At 29.9% G+C, this 17,211-nt stretch overlaps 2 protein-coding genes across 2 annotated transcripts; both read left to right on the forward strand.

The window, feature by feature from the left end:
* The first annotated feature begins 9,130 nt into the window (after positions 1-9,130).
* Positions 9,131-11,126, forward strand: LOC132031807 (receptor-like protein 53). Its single transcript, XM_059421708.1, has 2 exons — positions 9,131-11,000; positions 11,098-11,126. The coding sequence occupies exons 1-2, from the start codon at positions 9,131-9,133 to the stop codon at positions 11,124-11,126; spliced, it is 1,899 nt and encodes a 632-aa protein (XP_059277691.1).
* Positions 11,096-12,149, forward strand: LOC132069403 (receptor-like protein 9DC3). The gene is made up of 2 exons (XM_059462755.1): positions 11,096-11,795; positions 12,072-12,149. The coding sequence occupies exon 1, from the start codon at positions 11,147-11,149 to the stop codon at positions 11,759-11,761; it is 615 nt and encodes a 204-aa protein (XP_059318738.1). The 5' UTR covers positions 11,096-11,146; the 3' UTR covers positions 11,762-11,795; positions 12,072-12,149.
* The last annotated feature ends 5,062 nt before the right edge of the window (positions 12,150-17,211 follow it).

The following is a 17,211-nucleotide window of genomic DNA, read 5'->3' on the forward strand; positions in this document are numbered from 1 at the left end:
CACAGAACGTGGCCCGAGTGTCACTATGAGTTCAGTTCTCGGAGTAGCCTTGTCTAAGATCTGAGGATTAACTGAGCAACTTTATTAGTCGTGTCTGGTGTTAATTTATTTTTGATACCTGAAATGCCTATTACGAAGGCGTTTTCCACTGTAGACAACTAAACCGAAGTACTTATTGGACATACTTTTGCATTAATATATCTGCAAATGCGTATATTTGTGGTAATGTATACATTTACACCATGCAAAGCATCAAAAAGTTAATGTCATTTTTAACGTAATATGTTGGGCCCATGCTGACATTTATACCATGCAAAGCATCAAAAACTTCTTAATGTCATTTTTAAACGTAATATGTTGGGGCCGTGCCCTTCTAGTCTTATACTAAAATGAGAGTGATAAGCATGGACATTATGTTAAGTTTCAATCAAAAAAATAATTCATGGAAATATTACAATATTAAGTAATGAATAATGCAAATAAAAACAAGCAAGGAATTACAAAGATTAAAAAAAAAAAATCAACGTTAAAATATTGGATAAATTTTTTCCCAACGACAAAGTAGATAATTTAAAATTATAATTAAAATTAAAACTCAAAATTATTATTGTAAATAAAAAAGAAGAATGTAATTTCTAATTTACATGTGATACAAAAATAAAAAGGTTTGAACTAGTAAAAACAAGTTGTTTTCCGGAAGCTAAAAAATATTTTTTCTCCAAATACACATTTTTAGAGTATTGAATAAGCACAAATTGCTGCTCTAATATTTGCAATATAGGGTAATGTATAAGGTTGATCATTACAAAATTTGAAATTTAAGTTACTTAAGCCAATGTTTTTTTAGGATATATAGTTGGAGAAAACGTGTTAATTCAAATAATGATTCCATCTAATGTCAGAATACTTTTCAAGTTAATATCAGCAAAGATATTTTGAATAACATTATCGTTTGACATGAACATTAATAAAAGACATAGAGGAACAATCATTACCTTATGTCGAGTTATTTTCTAAGAAATCTATGTGTAAAAATGAATAACGTTTTTGCTACTTTTTCAAGTAAGAGAGATGAAAAGAGGTCGGATTTTAGTTTATGATAATGGTGGATAAATAACAATTAAAGTAAAAAATGTAACATATATGTTTTGTAATTTCATTGGAGAAACATATATTACTCATTAATTTATTTTGAATCATGTAACATTTCATGTTGTTGATTTTATCCAAAAATTATTTGGTTATACGATCGATTTGTTATCAGTAATTAATCCGTATAATTTTTGTTTAGATACATTTGCATAAAGAATAAGATGACATTTAAGATATCATATACATAGCTCTAATGAATGTGCTTAAACAAGCAAAACAATAATTGGCTATGTAAATATTTTTAAATATTATTTGCGCATCACATGGATGCTAATACCGATAATGATAATGGCCAGGTGTAGGTGATTTTAAGTTGGAATGGGTTTCAAATCAGTTTATAAGATAGTATGTATCTTGCATTAGCATTCCTATGATAGTATTTGGTGTAATACAATAAATCGTGTAAGTAAACCTTCTCATCCATTTTAATTATTTTGTTTGCACAATCCGTTAAACTTGGAACTTGAAGCCAAAATTATTACCCTTGAACTGCAAGAAATTAGGATAAATACTTAAATAATTGTTAAATTCATTATTTTAAATTCACTTTTATTCTCAAGCATTGTCTTAAATAAGTGTTTTCCTCTATCACCAATCGATTATTATCAACTAAATGTGAATGAAAATTCTACATTTTAAGCACAAGGAGTAAACGCACAAAAAATGTATTTAAATATATAGTTGCGAAAATCATATAATTCGTGTTTCGATTCTTGAGAAACTAATCTGCAGTTGATATGCTAATTACATGGATAATTTAAACAGTGAACTGACCTCCTTTATAATGTCTTGCATATTATTTAACAATAATCATTCAAGCAAGTCTAGAAATAAACAGGAAAAGATTGATTAAGCTTACCGTAAAATATCAAAGTTATATCGAATCATCAAAACTGGTCTAAAAGTTCAAATTAATAAATAAATAAAAAATTACAGCAATGCATCTATTTTTTCAAACATAAGTAAATTTCTTTTTAAATATAACTTGGATAAACAATCATTAAAAATACCAATTAAAGATTGTCGCAGGTGAATAGTTTAGTTTAGATCTTCAACAGCCACAATTTTACATAAATTCTACTTTGATATATAAAATTTGATATGATTACTTCTTCTACATCAGCCGTGCATCGCGCGGGTACGAATACTAGTATATATAAAATAGGAGTCGTACAAGCAACGTGGTTAAGCCAAGGGCCAAGCTAATAACAAGCCACTTGGCAATTTAAGACAAAGTTAATGAGAATTAGGATAAAGTTAATAATAATTGTAATACAAGTTTTGAATTGATAATTAAAATATAAAAGATTCAAATTTGAATCTAAAGCTAAATATTTAAAAACAGATATTATCAATATTTATATTTATCTATTTTTTAATTTTGATGAAATATCATTTTTTTAAGGATAAAAGTTTTGAATTGAAAGATAATGTTTTTCAAACTTAGATTAATTTTATATATATATATATATATATATATATATATATATATATATATATATATATATATATGTATATATATATTATAAACTATGCTAATTAAGTAAAAATTCTCAATGTGCTAGCTAGTGTACGGACGTTTAGTAGAAGGAAAACTTGGAAAGTCTTTGGAATCTGATTAGAGGAATAACTTTGCCACCACGTTACGGTTGCGGGGCTTGGTGTATTTTTTATCTTCTCAATTTTGTCAAGTCTGCAGGGCTAAGAAAAGTCAGATTCCACTTCTTTCATGTTGAGAAAATTCTTAGAAATTCTTCTAAGAATTGTTGCCTGAAGATATCGCATTTGCTTTAGTGATTTTATCTTGAGTACGTGTAGATTTTATTTTACTCATGAAGTCACATCCTAATTGTACCATTTGGCACAAACCCTACGCACGATTCCGAGTTTTTTATATAGTTCAATTTACTTTATATGTTTCTAATAAATCAAACTTTATGAAAACAGTAGGCGACAAAATGTCACTTCAGTGCTTGCAACTAAACTATAAGGAACAGTCTTATACGCAACAAAAGCTATTTATCTATATATATATATAATAAGAGAGGTACAAGTAAGTCTGTGCACGAATCGGGTCGGTTCGGTTTTGGCATCATCGAGTTGAAATTTCGAATTTTGACTTTCTAAAATTCTCAACCAAACTCTATCCATTCTAGGTTCAATTCGATTCATTTTTTATTATTTTGGTTCTGTTACACAAATCGATTTGTTCGAAATTTGAACAAGCAACTATTTTCTTTTCAGTTTTAGAGTAAACATAACCTAAAATAATGAGATCCTAAATTTGCAGCCTTATAAACAAGACATTAACTAAGAAAAAACCATAAACTTGCAAGCATAATAGCATATAAATGGCAAAACAAGAGCTTGACAACTTGTGCAAACATACAAATCCGCCAACACCACATTACATATACCAAATTAATAATACAACATCTTGCAACTTGCAAAGGACAAACATAATAATTCAGTTTGCATCCTCAAAAAAATCAAAACAAAAACTCTAATTTGTACAGGCTAAGATCAAAGAACAAACAAAGCCGTGGGTGGAGGCAATGGCCAAAAGGCAAAGATGGCTCGTGAGAAGAACGCTGAAAAGATGAAAGACCAGAAGGGAAGTTCGGGTCGGTTGATAATTAAAACTAACCGTATCCGAACCGTTAAACTCTAATATTTTACAATTGCATTTGTAATTCAAAATCGAATTGTAGTATCCAAATTGAATTATTCGAAATGTTTCGAATCGGTTCGGATGTGGTTAAGCCAAGTGACAAGGTAATAATAAGCCACTTGACAATTTTAAGACAAAGTTAATAAGAATTGTAATACAAGTTTTGAATTGAGAATTGAAATATAAAGATTCAAATTTGAATCTAAAGCTAAATATTTAAAAACAAATATTATCAATATTTATATTTATCTACTTTTTTAATCTATTTTTTTTTTTTTTTAATTGAAAGGTTATATATATATATATATATATTACAATTATAAAAGCTAATCACTTTTTTGAATTGAAATATAAGTCTTTTTCAAACTTTGCCACCACATTTATATATATATATATATATATATATATATATATATATATATATATATATATATATATATATCAATTATAAGTTTTTTATATGTTTAATTTACTTTATATATTTCTAATAAAAATTCTCAATGAAGCTATCTAGTGTACATAGCTATCTTAGTTTAGTAGAAAAACTTGGAAAGTCTTTGGACTGATTAGAGGAATAACTTTGCCACCACATTTACGGTTGCGGGACTTGTGTGTTTTTTTGTCTTCTCAAATTTTGTCAAGTCTTTGGGGCTAAGAAAAAGTCAAGGTTCCACTTCTTTCATGTTGAGAAAATTCTTGAAACTCTTCTAAGAATTATTGTCCTGATATAGCATTTGCTTTAGTGATTTTATCTTGAGTCTGTGTAGATTTTATTTTACTCATGAAGTCACATCCTAATTGTACATTTTAGCACGAACCCTACGCACAATTCCAAGAGTTTTTTATATAGTTCAATTTACTTTATATATTTCAAATAAATCAAGCTTTATGAAAACAATAGGCAGCAAATGTCACTTCAATGCTTACAATTAAAGTATTAGGAACAATTTTATACGCAAGAAAAGCTATTTGTCTATATATATATATAAAATAGGAGAGGTACAAGCAACGCGGTTAAGCCAAGTGACAAGGTAATAACAAGCTACTTGACAATTTTAAGACAAAATTAATGAGAATTAGGAGAAAGTTAATAAGAATTGTAATACAAGTTTTGAATTGATAATTGACATATAAAGATTCAAATTTGAATCTAAAGCTAAATATTTAAAAACACATATTATCAATATTTATATTTATCTATTTTTTTAATTTGTACTGAAATATCATTTTTTTTAAAGATAATTTTTTTGAATTGAAAGGTTATATATATATATATATATATATATATATATATATATATATATATATATATATATATATATATATATATATATATATATATATATATCAATTATAAACTATGCTAATCACGTAAAAATTCTCAATGTAACTATCTAGTGTACATACGTTTAGTAGAAGGAAAACTTGGAAAGTCTTTGGACTGATTAGAGGCATAACTTTGCCACCACATTTATGGCTGCAGGACTTGGTGTATTTTTTTGTCTTCTCAAATTTTGTCAAGTCTTTGGGGCTAAGAAAAATCAAGGTTCCACTTCTTTCAGGTTGAGAAAATTCTTAGAAACTCTTCTAAGAATTATTGTCCCATATCGCATTTGCTTTAGTGATTTTATCTTGAGTCTGTGTAGATTTTATTTTACTCATGAAGTCACATCCTAATTGTACATTTTGGCACGAACCCTACGCACAATTCCAGAGTTTTTTATATAGTTCAATTTACTTTATATATTTCTAATAAATCAAGCTTTATGAAAAATCAATTATAAACTATGCTAATCACGTAAAAATTCTCAATGTAGCTATCTAGTGTACATACGTTTAATAGAAGGAAAACTTGGAAAGTCTTTGGACTGATTAGAGGAATAACTTTGCCACCACATTTACGGTTGCAGGACTTGGTGTATTTTTTTGTCTTCTCAAATTTTTGTCAAGTCTTTGGGGCTAAGAAAAGTCAAGGTTCCACTTCTTTTACGTTGAGAAAAATTCTTTGAAACTCTTCTAAGAATTATTGTCCGGATATCGCATTTGCTTTAGTGATTTTATCTTGAGTCTGTGTAGATTTTATTTTACTCATGAAGTCACATCCTAATTGTACATTTTGGCACGAACCCTACGCACAATTCCAAGAGTTTTTTATATAGTTCAATTTACTTTATATATTTCTAATAAATCAAGCTCTATGAAAACAATATGCAGCAAATGTCACTTCAATGCTTGCAATTAAACTATTAGGAACAATCTTATACGCAAGAAAAGCTATTTGTCTATATATATAAAATAGGAGAGGTACAAGCAACGTGGTTAAGCCAAGTGACAAGGTAATAACAAGCCACTTGGCAATTTTAAGACAAAGTTAATGAGAATTAGGACAAAGTTAATATGAATTATAATATAAGTTTTGAATTGATAATTGAAATATAAAGATTCAAATTTGAATCTAAAGCTAAATATTTAAAAACAGATGTTATCAATATTTATATTTATCTATTTTTTTTTAATTTGAACTGAAATATCATTTTTTTAAAGATAAAGTTTTTGAATTGAAAGATAATGTTTTTCAAACTAGATATATATATATATTATATATATATATATATATATATATCAATTATAAACTATGCTAATCACGTAAAAATTCTCAATGTAGCTATCTAGTGTACATATGTTTAGCAAAAGGAAAACTTGGAAAGTCTTTAGACTAATTAGAGGAATAACTTTGCCACCACATTTACGGTTGCAGGACTTGGTGTATTTTTTTGTCTTCTCAAATTTTGTCAAGTCTTTGGGGCTAAGAAAAGTCAAGGTTCCACTTCTTTCACGTTGAGAAAATTCTTAGAAACTCTTCTAAGAATTATTGTCCGGATATCGCATTTGCTTTAGTGATTTTATCTTGAGTCTCAGGGTGTAGATTTTATTTTACTCATGAAGTCACATCCTAATTGTACATTTTGCTTTGGGCCTACGGACAATTTCAGAGTTTTTTATATAGTTCAATTTACTTTATATATTTCTAATAAATCAAGCTCTATGAAAATAACAGGCAACAAATGTCACTTCAGTGTTTGCAATTAAACTATTAGGAACAATCTTATACGCAAGAAAAGCTATTTATCCATATATATAAAATAGAAGAGGTACAACCAACGTGGTTAAGCCAAGTGACAAGGTAACAACAAGCCACTTGGCAATTTTAAGACAAAGTTAATGAGAATTAGGACAAAGTTAATAAGAGTTGTAATACAAGTTTTGAATTGATAATTGAAATATAAAGATTCAAATTTGAATCTAAAGCTAAATATTTAAAACACATATTATCAATATTTATATTTATCTATTTTTTAAATTTGAACTGAAATATCATTTTTTTTTTAAGATAAAGTTTTTGAATTGAAAGATAATGTTTTTCAAACTTGTATATATATATATATATAAACTATGCTAATCATGTAAAAATTCTCAATATAGCTATCTAGGGTACATATGTTTAGCAGAAGGAAAACTTGAAAAGTCTTTGGATTGATTAGAGGAATAACTTTGCCACCACATTTATGGTTGCAGGACTTGGTGTATTTTTTTGTCTTCTAAACTTTTGTCAAGTCTTTGAGGCTAAGAAAAGTCAAGGTTCCGTTTCTTTCATGTTGAGAAAATTCTTAGAAACTCTTCTAAGAATTATTGTCTGGATATCGTGTTTGCTTTAGTGATTTTATCTTGAGTCTGTGTAGATTTTATTTTACTCATGAAGTCACATCCTAATTGTACATTTTGGCACGAACCCTACGCACAATTCCAGAGTTTTTTGTATAGTTCAATTTACTTTATATATTTCTAATAAATCAAGCTTGGTACAACCAATCCAAAAAGATCATTATCTGTATACCTCTCTTTCTGATCGTTTTCAGTAGCGTTGCATCTTATAATTATATAATTTGTTAACAAGAAAAAGAAGTTGGGGTTTAAGCAAAACAAATTATCTCATTTATCTCGGCGTAATTTATAAAAGATCATTTTTAAATTCATTAAGATATAGCGCGAAGCGCGGTCAAATTCACTAGTTAGATATAAGCGTTATGAAAGGATAGATTTAGGGCTTGTTTGGAAAGTCACCCAGTTAATTGTAATTACACAATTTGATCCATTTGTTTGACCAAGTAATTACACAGTTAGGTGGAATTGGGTGTAATTACGCTTATTGGGTGGAATTGGGTGTAGTTATTTTTTAGTTTCTTTCTTTTTTGGTTTATTTAATTTCTTTTCATTTTTAATTTATTTTTAATTTCTATTATTTTAATTTCTTTTTTCTATTTACTTTTTAATTATTTTTATTTTTAAAAATATATTTTCTTTTTATATTAACTTTGTTTCTTGTTGTTCCATGTAAAAATATTTTTTATTTTATTTTATTTTATTAATTTAGAGTGCTATTATTCTAATTTTGACTTTATTAGAAAGTCTTTCTTATTAGTTATATTAAAATAGAATTTTATTATTAATGAGGTTATAGACTTTATTTTGTCTTTTTGAATTATATTTACTTAATGGAATTTGACTTATGTAATGTTGGAATTTGACAGTATTATATTAAACTTTTCTCTTGGATTTTGAATTTAGGTTATATTTTCGATTTTAATTTATTTGCTTTAGTACTATTGACTTGTTATTTCACATTGTATGTTGTTTATTTTTCACTTACAGTTCATAGATTTTTTTGTAAGTCTGCTTTTATGTTTTATAATTAATTGAAATTAAAATATTATTAATTTGAAAAATATATCAATTAATTTTTACAAAATTAGTTACAAATATTTAATTATTAATTAATATATTCTCATGAAACAATGTGTTATTAAAGAACTAATTTAATATAATTTATTAAGGCGCATATTTTTTTAATATTAATTTTAAATTTTTGATAAATAAAAGTGATTTTTAAAGCACTCTTGTAATTATACTATAATTACATTATGACAAACAAACAGGTTTTTATAATTATAATATTTGTGTAATTACTAAGCTGTGTAATTACTACCCTTATAATTACACCAATTCCAATTACCAAGTGGCTTTCCAAACAGATGATAGTGAAAATTGACTCGAAGTCAGTGGAATATCACTGGTACGTAAGGTTCTGTGACGAGCTTTTGTGGAAATTGACTTGGGTCAACAGTCAACAACAATAATGGAAATTAAGTAATTTTCACATTTCAAAGACGGAAGTAATAGTGATCAATTTATCACTATATAGAAGGACTAGAAGTTCCTAGCTGGTTAGACATATCCAAGAAATAAGATATGGAGTACCAACAATTGCTAATACCTTTCTGCTTCTATTCACTTATTATCCTTTCTGTCCAGCAATCGCAGCTTACTGGCTTCTCATATGCTGGGCAACATCTATGTGCCCGCGATGATGCCTTTTATTTGCTTCAATTTAAGAAAGGCCTCACAATTCATCCCAAAGGAAGTTATAATCATGCGTGTTACTACAAGGCCCGAGCCAAGACTTTATCCTGGAATGTTACAGGAGATTGTTGCAAATGGTATGGTGTTACTTGCAATGGATTTACGGGTCACGTGATAGGCCTCGATCTTTCTTGCAGCTTTCTTTACGGAACTATTAATGCTAACAGCAGCCTCTCAAAATTAAACAAGCTCATTTCTTTAGATCTCTCTTTCAACGATTTTGGAGGCTCAATTTTAGAATCCATTGGCAACCTCACTGCAATTAGAGAGTTGACACTTTCAAATAACAAATTCACTGGTAATGTTCCCTCAACTATCTCAAAATTAAACAAGCTCATTTCTTTAGATATCTCTTCCAACCATTTTGGAGGCTCAATTTTAGAATCCATTGGCAACCTCACTGCAATTAGAGAGTTGACACTTTCAAATAACAAATTCACTGGTAATGTTCCCTCAACTATCTCAAAATTAAACAAGCTCATTTCTTTAGATATCTCTTCCAACCATTTTGGAGGCTCAATTCCAGAATCCATTGGTAATTTCACTAGAATTACAAGTTTGGATCTTTCGAATAACAGTTTCAGCGGAAATGTTCCCTCAACTGTAGGAAAGCTGAACAAACTTAGCTCCTTAGGCCTCTCTTTCAATAATTTTGAAGGCTCGATTCCAGACATCTTTGCCAACCTTTCAGAGCTATCTTATTTATATTTTGAAACTAACAATTTCACTGGCTCATTCCCCTATTCAATTACATCCTTGACTCACCTTGGAGGATTAGAGTTGCACAACAATTTACTAACTGGTACACTTCCCTTTAATATAAGTGGGCTTCAAGAGCTACAAACACTTGATTTGTCCTTCAATTATTTCACTGGCACAGCACCCCCTTGGTTATTCAATCTTCCATTGCTGTCGGATTTATATGTTCAATCCAATCAATTAACCAAATTGCCAAATGAGATCAAGAGCGATCACTTAAAGCACTCTGAAATTGATCTTTCGAACAACAAGTTGCACGGTAAAATCCCTGATTGGATGTTATCCATGACCGTGGACGTGCTAGATCTCTCTCATAACTTCCTCACAGGCATTGAAAAACAAGTATGGCGCTCAATGGATTTGTTCTACCTTAATTTGGAGAACAATTCTCTTCAAGGGTCTTTGCTTCCGTCCATTTGTGACATGACTAGGCTTCGAATCCTCAATTTGGCTCATAACAATTTCAGTGGTTCAATCCCAACATGTTTGGGTAGTAGTCCCCTTGCTATTTTAGACTTGCGAATGAACAATTTTCATGGAGAGATACCAAGATTCTTACCAAAAGGGTTACAGTACCTTAGTTTACATGGCAATCAACTGGGGGGACAAGTTCCACGATCCTTGGTTAACTGTACAAACTTGGAAGCTCTCGATTTGGGGAATAACAAGATAAATGACACGTTCCCCATCTGGCTGGAGAAACTTCCAAACCTACAAATTATGATTCTGAAATCAAATCTCTTTCACGGTCCAATTGGTGAATTAGTGTCCGAGTTTCCATTTCCTGAGTTACGAATCTTTGACCTTTCCTTCAATGGGTTCACTGGAACTTTGCCACCTAATTTTTTCAAAAAATTTAGAGGTATGATGGATGTGGATGAAGAAAAAACAGGAATTATGATGGATGTGGATGAAGAAAAAATAGGAATTACTCGAGACAGTAATAGCAATCACACCGACTGGAATCGCCTAATCTACACGGCTCTCCACAGCGATTCCCTAAGATACGAGCATTTCCAGCCTAACATGGCCAACAGGAATTACCTTTACCATGTTAGCTTGGTGATAAAAGGTAATGTGTTTGATATGAGAATCACATCAATAATGACAAGTATTGATTTATCAAGCAATAGGTTTGAAGGAGATATTCCAAATTCCCTTGGAAGTCTGAACTCACTTGTGTTACTCAACCTATCTCACAACAACTTCTGGGGTTATATTCCTGCAGAAATTGCAAAGTTGCATGAGCTCGAAGCATTAGACCTCTCATGGAACAGACTCATTGGAGAAATCCCTGGTCAATTGTCGAGTCTGACATTTCTTGAGGTCTTAAACCTTTCATACAATCATCTTGTTGGGCGCATTCCGCTTGGGAAACAGTTCAATACATTTCCAATTGATTCGTATTGTGGAAATCCTGATTTATGTGGATTTCCACTATCAAAGGAATGTGGAAAAAATAATGTGTTAGATGAGTCACCACTTGAACAAGATGATGATGATTCAAGTTTTGCTAGCGGGTTCACATGGCAAGCTGTCGTAATAGGGTATGGTTGTGGTATTCCTTTTGGATTGTTCATGGGAAGCCTCATGTTCATATTTGGAAAACCAAAATGGTTTGTGAACTTCGCTGAAGATATTGCTCAACAAATTGCTGCTAGGAAGCGAAGAAGGCAAAGGAAGAGACATCAAAGACATTGAGACACGGTTTAAGAATGACGTAGCAACATATCAGGTATTGATTAAAACTTTTGGTTTTGAATCAGGAACAGCAGTACTTCTGTAGCTGTTTTTTCTTTCTAATAGTTTAAGAACTGTCCACACATTTTGGATCCCTTTTTTCTTTAAAATGGTGGCTGCTTGGTTTATTAGATTACAGTCTGTCAATTTTTTTTCCCTAAAGACCTAAGTATTAAAAAATTCAGGAAAGTCATTAATAGTCTAAAAGGACATAAACCATTTACATTTCTAATATCCTGTCTAATCTTTATTCTCATTCTCGTCTCTACAGATGTTGTTGAGGTTGCTGGAGAGTTGAACAGGTTTACATACTAGTTACATTATTTACAAATTTGTATTAATGAGGATTACCCTTTTCGTAGCAGGATTAGCCATAATTGTTATTGTATTAATAAGTTGGTGTTGATGTTCTGGGGCAATGTATGCATTTGTTTCTTCACTTTATATGCCTATGGTGATTTCTATAGTTTTATGAAAATAAAGAAATAAGTTTTCGACATTGCATCGTTTAAGGGATAGAGACTTCAATTCACATTCCCTTTAAGAGTTAATTACACGAATGGTCATCTATCATCCTTGCAGTAACATCAACTAAATTTTGTCACAATAAAATCACTTAACTATTGCTCCACTAGTTTTCCTGTTTGGCAAGCCATAGCATTAAAAATACCAAGTTGTGTTGCCACGTCAGCATTAATAACAAATTTTTACCTAAATAAAAGGCCCATTTTTTGTCATACTTCTAGACTTGAATTTGAAGTTTCTGATCAATATCATCAAATGGCTGTTTTGTCGACCTTAATAAACAATTCTGAAAGAAATTAATTTTGTAATTCAAACAAAACACATCCAAAGTTAGACAATACAATTGAAGAATATATCCAAAGACATTGTCCAAATTAATGCAACAAAACGAGAAATTTCAAACTGTAATTCCTAAACCTACGAGAAAAATATACTTCAAAATCCTTTCAAAATAATAAACTACTGAAATTTACCTGGCAAAGAATATAGAAGAACGCTAATGCAATCTCCACTTTGAATTTTAAAGTCGCAAAGCTCAACTTTTTGCTTCGTTCCTCACTACTTATATGTTGTAGCTGCAGAAACAGGTAATAATGCTATGTAAATTGTGAGTAATGGTAATAACAACTAATAATAGAGAAAAGTAGGTTGTTTTTTGGGTCCAAGATCAAAAGTAGATGATAAGTATCATCAAGTGCTGAAATTAATTTTATAAATAAATACTCCTGTTAAAAGGTGTTGGATAAGCAAATTTTACATTAACATAAGCGAAATATTCTTAATATTATTCACAAAAAGGAAAAAAATATTTTTACATAAAAACCGAATGACGAAATTAAGAACAGAGAGACAATTAGATATTATGTTCCAAGAGGAATATCTCGGATATTACAAAAGATATTAGAAATGAAATAGTAAAGTCTTTGTCGAACGACTAAAAAATTCATAAATTTGAGATCGATCAACTTATGGCTTTTAGTTGATTTTGGCTTTATAAGCTCTTTTGGTGTTTATTGAACACTTATATAAATCAAAAAGTACTTTCTAAACTAATTTGATCAGCTTATAAGTTTTGTCAAACACCCTCACTATGGCGTAAACTAAAATTGAACTACCGATTAGTTACTGACAGTATAAATTATTTTTACAATATTAAATTACTTTAAAAACCAACTTAAATATGACAGTGTAAAATAACCCTGAATATGAAAAAGAACAAGTAATTATTACAATGAGTTATATCAAAGAATTATTACTGTACTAATATTTTCTGCCATTTAACTGCACGATTTTCCGTTCAAATGGGCTGGTCTTTAATTTTTACCGTTCAAATGTCTTTGGTATTTAATTTTTGTCCTTCAAAATCGAATGTGACGGGCATAAATTCTTTAAAGTCTTTGCAAAAATAGGAATAACTTGTGTGATATTGTGATCGAAAATCGAATTTATGTCTTGCAATTTTTATTTTTTTTTGCATTGGAGAGACAAAATTAAAGACAACACAAAATAAAATAAAAGTGCAAATGACCCATTTTGCCAAAGTGATAATCAGTTGGAAATTGCTTGTTATAGTTGGTAAGCCCATTAGGCGGGCTTGCCACCTGCGGCCCAAACCCAAACCTGTGCTAGAAACATCTTTTTTTTTTTTTTTTTTTTGCGGACTCACTTCGTTTGGGGTGGTCTTTAATTTTGCCTTCAAACTAGTAGTCTTTAAGTTTTCTTCGCCTAATACCCCGATTGTGAGTTCAAACCCCAATTTAATTAAAAAAATCACAAGGCAGAAATTTATAAATTTTATCCATATGCAAATTCTGCCTTTAAGGCCCAAATTTTATCTGAAGCGCAAAAGTTAAAGACCACCATTTTAAGGGATAAAAATTAAAGACCAACCCCAGCAAAGGGCAATCCTACAAATTGCCCCAGAAACATTAGAACCTCATGAAACCAACACATACTAGAAATTCATGGTCTACTACGGACTGAATTTAAAGTAAGGAAATTGACATGGCATAACTAATTACTAGTACATATTTATATTTAGTAGCTATAATTTAGATTAATTACATCATATAGCTATATATATATATATATATATATATATATATATATATATATATATATATATATATATATATATATATATAGTAGAATACTTTTTATTTTTATTCTACTCCTTCGTTCCGATCTCCTTCTACTCCCTCCGTCATCCGTGCCCCACTTCCGTCAACCACCATCACTGCCAGCCTCGCCGGAGACCAACAACAACAAATTTGGAACCAAATAGCTCTCCGCCGCCATTGATTTGAATACAATTTTTTTGTGGTTTCAAATGCAGATCTAGTTTCAACGCACATGATTGTAGCTCCCGTGTAGTTGATTTGAATGCGATTCTTTTGTGGTTTCAAATGCGAATCTGGTTTCAAAGTGCACATAATTATAGCTATCAATTGTAGATTTCTATCGCCGCCGTTGGTTTGAATGCAATTCTTTTGTGGTTTCAAATGCAGATCTGGTTTCAATTTTTTTGTAGCTATATTTTGTGTTTTCATTTGCAAAGGAGAAGCTCAGTTTCCTATTTTTTGTGTTTTCATTTGCAAAGGAGAAAGTTATGTGTGTGGATTTTGCAATATCATGCTACGGAAATGTTTTGCTGCAATGTTAGATTGTATACAACCAGATCTGCACTTCTCTGCCGCCGTCAGCTCAATGGACTGAGAAGTGTGGCGGAGAGATCATTCAGATCTGAGCTTCTTCCAGTCACGTTCTGATGACAAATGCGGCTCGTTTTGTTATTTTTTAGACTGTATTCAATTTGTTATTTTTTTGTATTCAGTTTTTGAGTGTATTTTTTAGTGTATCTATTTTTTATATTCAGTTTTTGAGTGTATTGGTTAATTTTTTAGTGTATCTATTTTTTTATATTCAGTATTTTAGTGTATATATTACAGCTGAATCTATTTTTTGGTATTTATGTTATTCGAATACAATGGAATTTAAAATGTAATAAGTTGAATACAATTATTTTTTATATTTATGTTGTTTGAATACAACCATTTTTTAAATACAATTGAATACAATGTAAAAGTAGCTACAAATGAATACAATTGAGTTGAATACATTTGATGTGAATACAGCTGAATTTGAATACAGCGAAAAGAATTTTTGAATACATTTTTACTCATTGTATTATGAATACAGTAAGGCCGTTTTATGAATACAACGAGCGATTTTATGAATACAGTGAAAAAAATAGCTATGCCATGTAAATATTAAAACTTTAGCTATGGAAAATTTTAAACCCTCAAAGTGTAGTCATTTATGTAAAATCCCCTTTAAAGTATATGCGATAACAATTTATTCATATATTGTGAAAATATTTTTTTATCATTTAATCACAATTAAATAATATTTATTGTCACTTTATTTTGTAATTTTGAATATTAAATTTTTTTTTACCCCTCCCCCAGGAGCTCTCTTTTTGCTCCCTTGGTGACTCAAACTCCAATCTTTGAGTTAGAGGTGGAGAGTGCTTACCATTTGAGCAACCCCTTTTTATCTAAATTATTTAATTGGACATAACCATAAACATGTAAGTATTTTCCAAGACGGTTAGGTCGAGCCATATTTGAATCTGATCTATTAAAGTAAGGGAAAAGGTGCAAATATACACCTTAACTTTGTGATTTAGAGCAAATACACCCCTTGTTACAAAAGTAGTGTATATATATAGCCACTACAAAATGGTGTAAATATACCCCTGCCGTTACAAAATGGTGCAAATATACCCTTTTCGCTGACGGAATTTAAAAAAAAAAAAAAATCATTTAGGTTGTTTTTTAATTAAACAAAATGTCACATGACTTTAAAAAAAAGTATACCTATTTTTTTTAGTAGACATATTTTTCTAAAGCCATATGGTTATTTTTTTCTGGTGCGTGGGGTTTGGTTCGTTTAAAAAAAATATCTCCGTGGCTTTAAAAAAAAAAAGATATCTACCCGTTTATTTAAACGAAACCGAGACCCCAGGAAAAAATTACTATATAGCTTTAGAAAAGTATATCTAATAAAAAAAAATGGGTAGACCTTTTTTTTTTTAAAGTCATGTGGCATTTTTATAATTAAAAAATTACCTATGTGATTTATTTATTTTAAAATTCCGTTAGCGAAAAGTGTATATTTGCACCATTTTGAAATGACAAGGGTATATTGGCACCATTTTGTAATGACAGGGGTATATATACACCACTTTTGTAACGAGGGGTATATTTGCTCTAAATCGCAAAATTGAGGGGTATATTTGCACATTTGCCTTTAAAGTAATAACAACCGATAAATCTATATATATAATAAAGAAAGATGGCATAAACAGGTGATGTAAGCCTCTCACAATACGCCACCATGCTATTTATCTTTTTTCTCAATATTTTGACATTTTTCTCTCCGTTTCTCTATTTTACAAAATAAAATAAAATATTAAAGGCTTCATCCCTCCATCCATAATAAAGACTCACTCACCATGTAATAACATTGTTTGTCATCATTTTCCCTATAACTATTATGATTACTTTGTATTAAATTTATTACTCCCTCCGTTCACTTTTACTTGTCCACTATTCCCTTTATAGATTTTTATTTTTACTTGTCAATTTTCACATATCAAGGTAAGACACACAAAAAAAATTCTGTTTTACCCTTAGCATTCATTACTCATTTCAAATCATTTTCCCAACTCTAATACAATTATACACCATTTAAAAGAGGTATTATGGTAAAAATACCTATCTTAATCATTGTTTCTTAAAACAATCGTGAAAAGTCAAAACATAACAAATAAAAGTGAACGAAAGGAATAGTAAATGCAATGAACCATCCCCTCATTCTTCTGC

Source organism: Lycium ferocissimum, chromosome 9 (genome assembly GCF_029784015.1).
Source record: "Lycium ferocissimum isolate CSIRO_LF1 chromosome 9, AGI_CSIRO_Lferr_CH_V1, whole genome shotgun sequence".
NCBI lineage: Eukaryota > Viridiplantae > Streptophyta > Magnoliopsida > Solanales > Solanaceae > Lycium > Lycium ferocissimum.

Coding starts and splice junctions, on each gene's coding strand:
- LOC132031807 (XM_059421708.1), top strand. CDS start 9,131: ATGGAGTACCAACAATTGCTAATACCTTTCTGCTTCTATTCACTTATT. Junction 11,001..11,097: donor AATAGGAATTACTCGAGACA/GTAATAGCAATC, acceptor CATGGCCAACAG/GAATTACCTTTACCATGTTA.
- LOC132069403 (XM_059462755.1), top strand. CDS start 11,147: ATGAGAATCACATCAATAATGACAAGTATTGATTTATCAAGCAATAGG.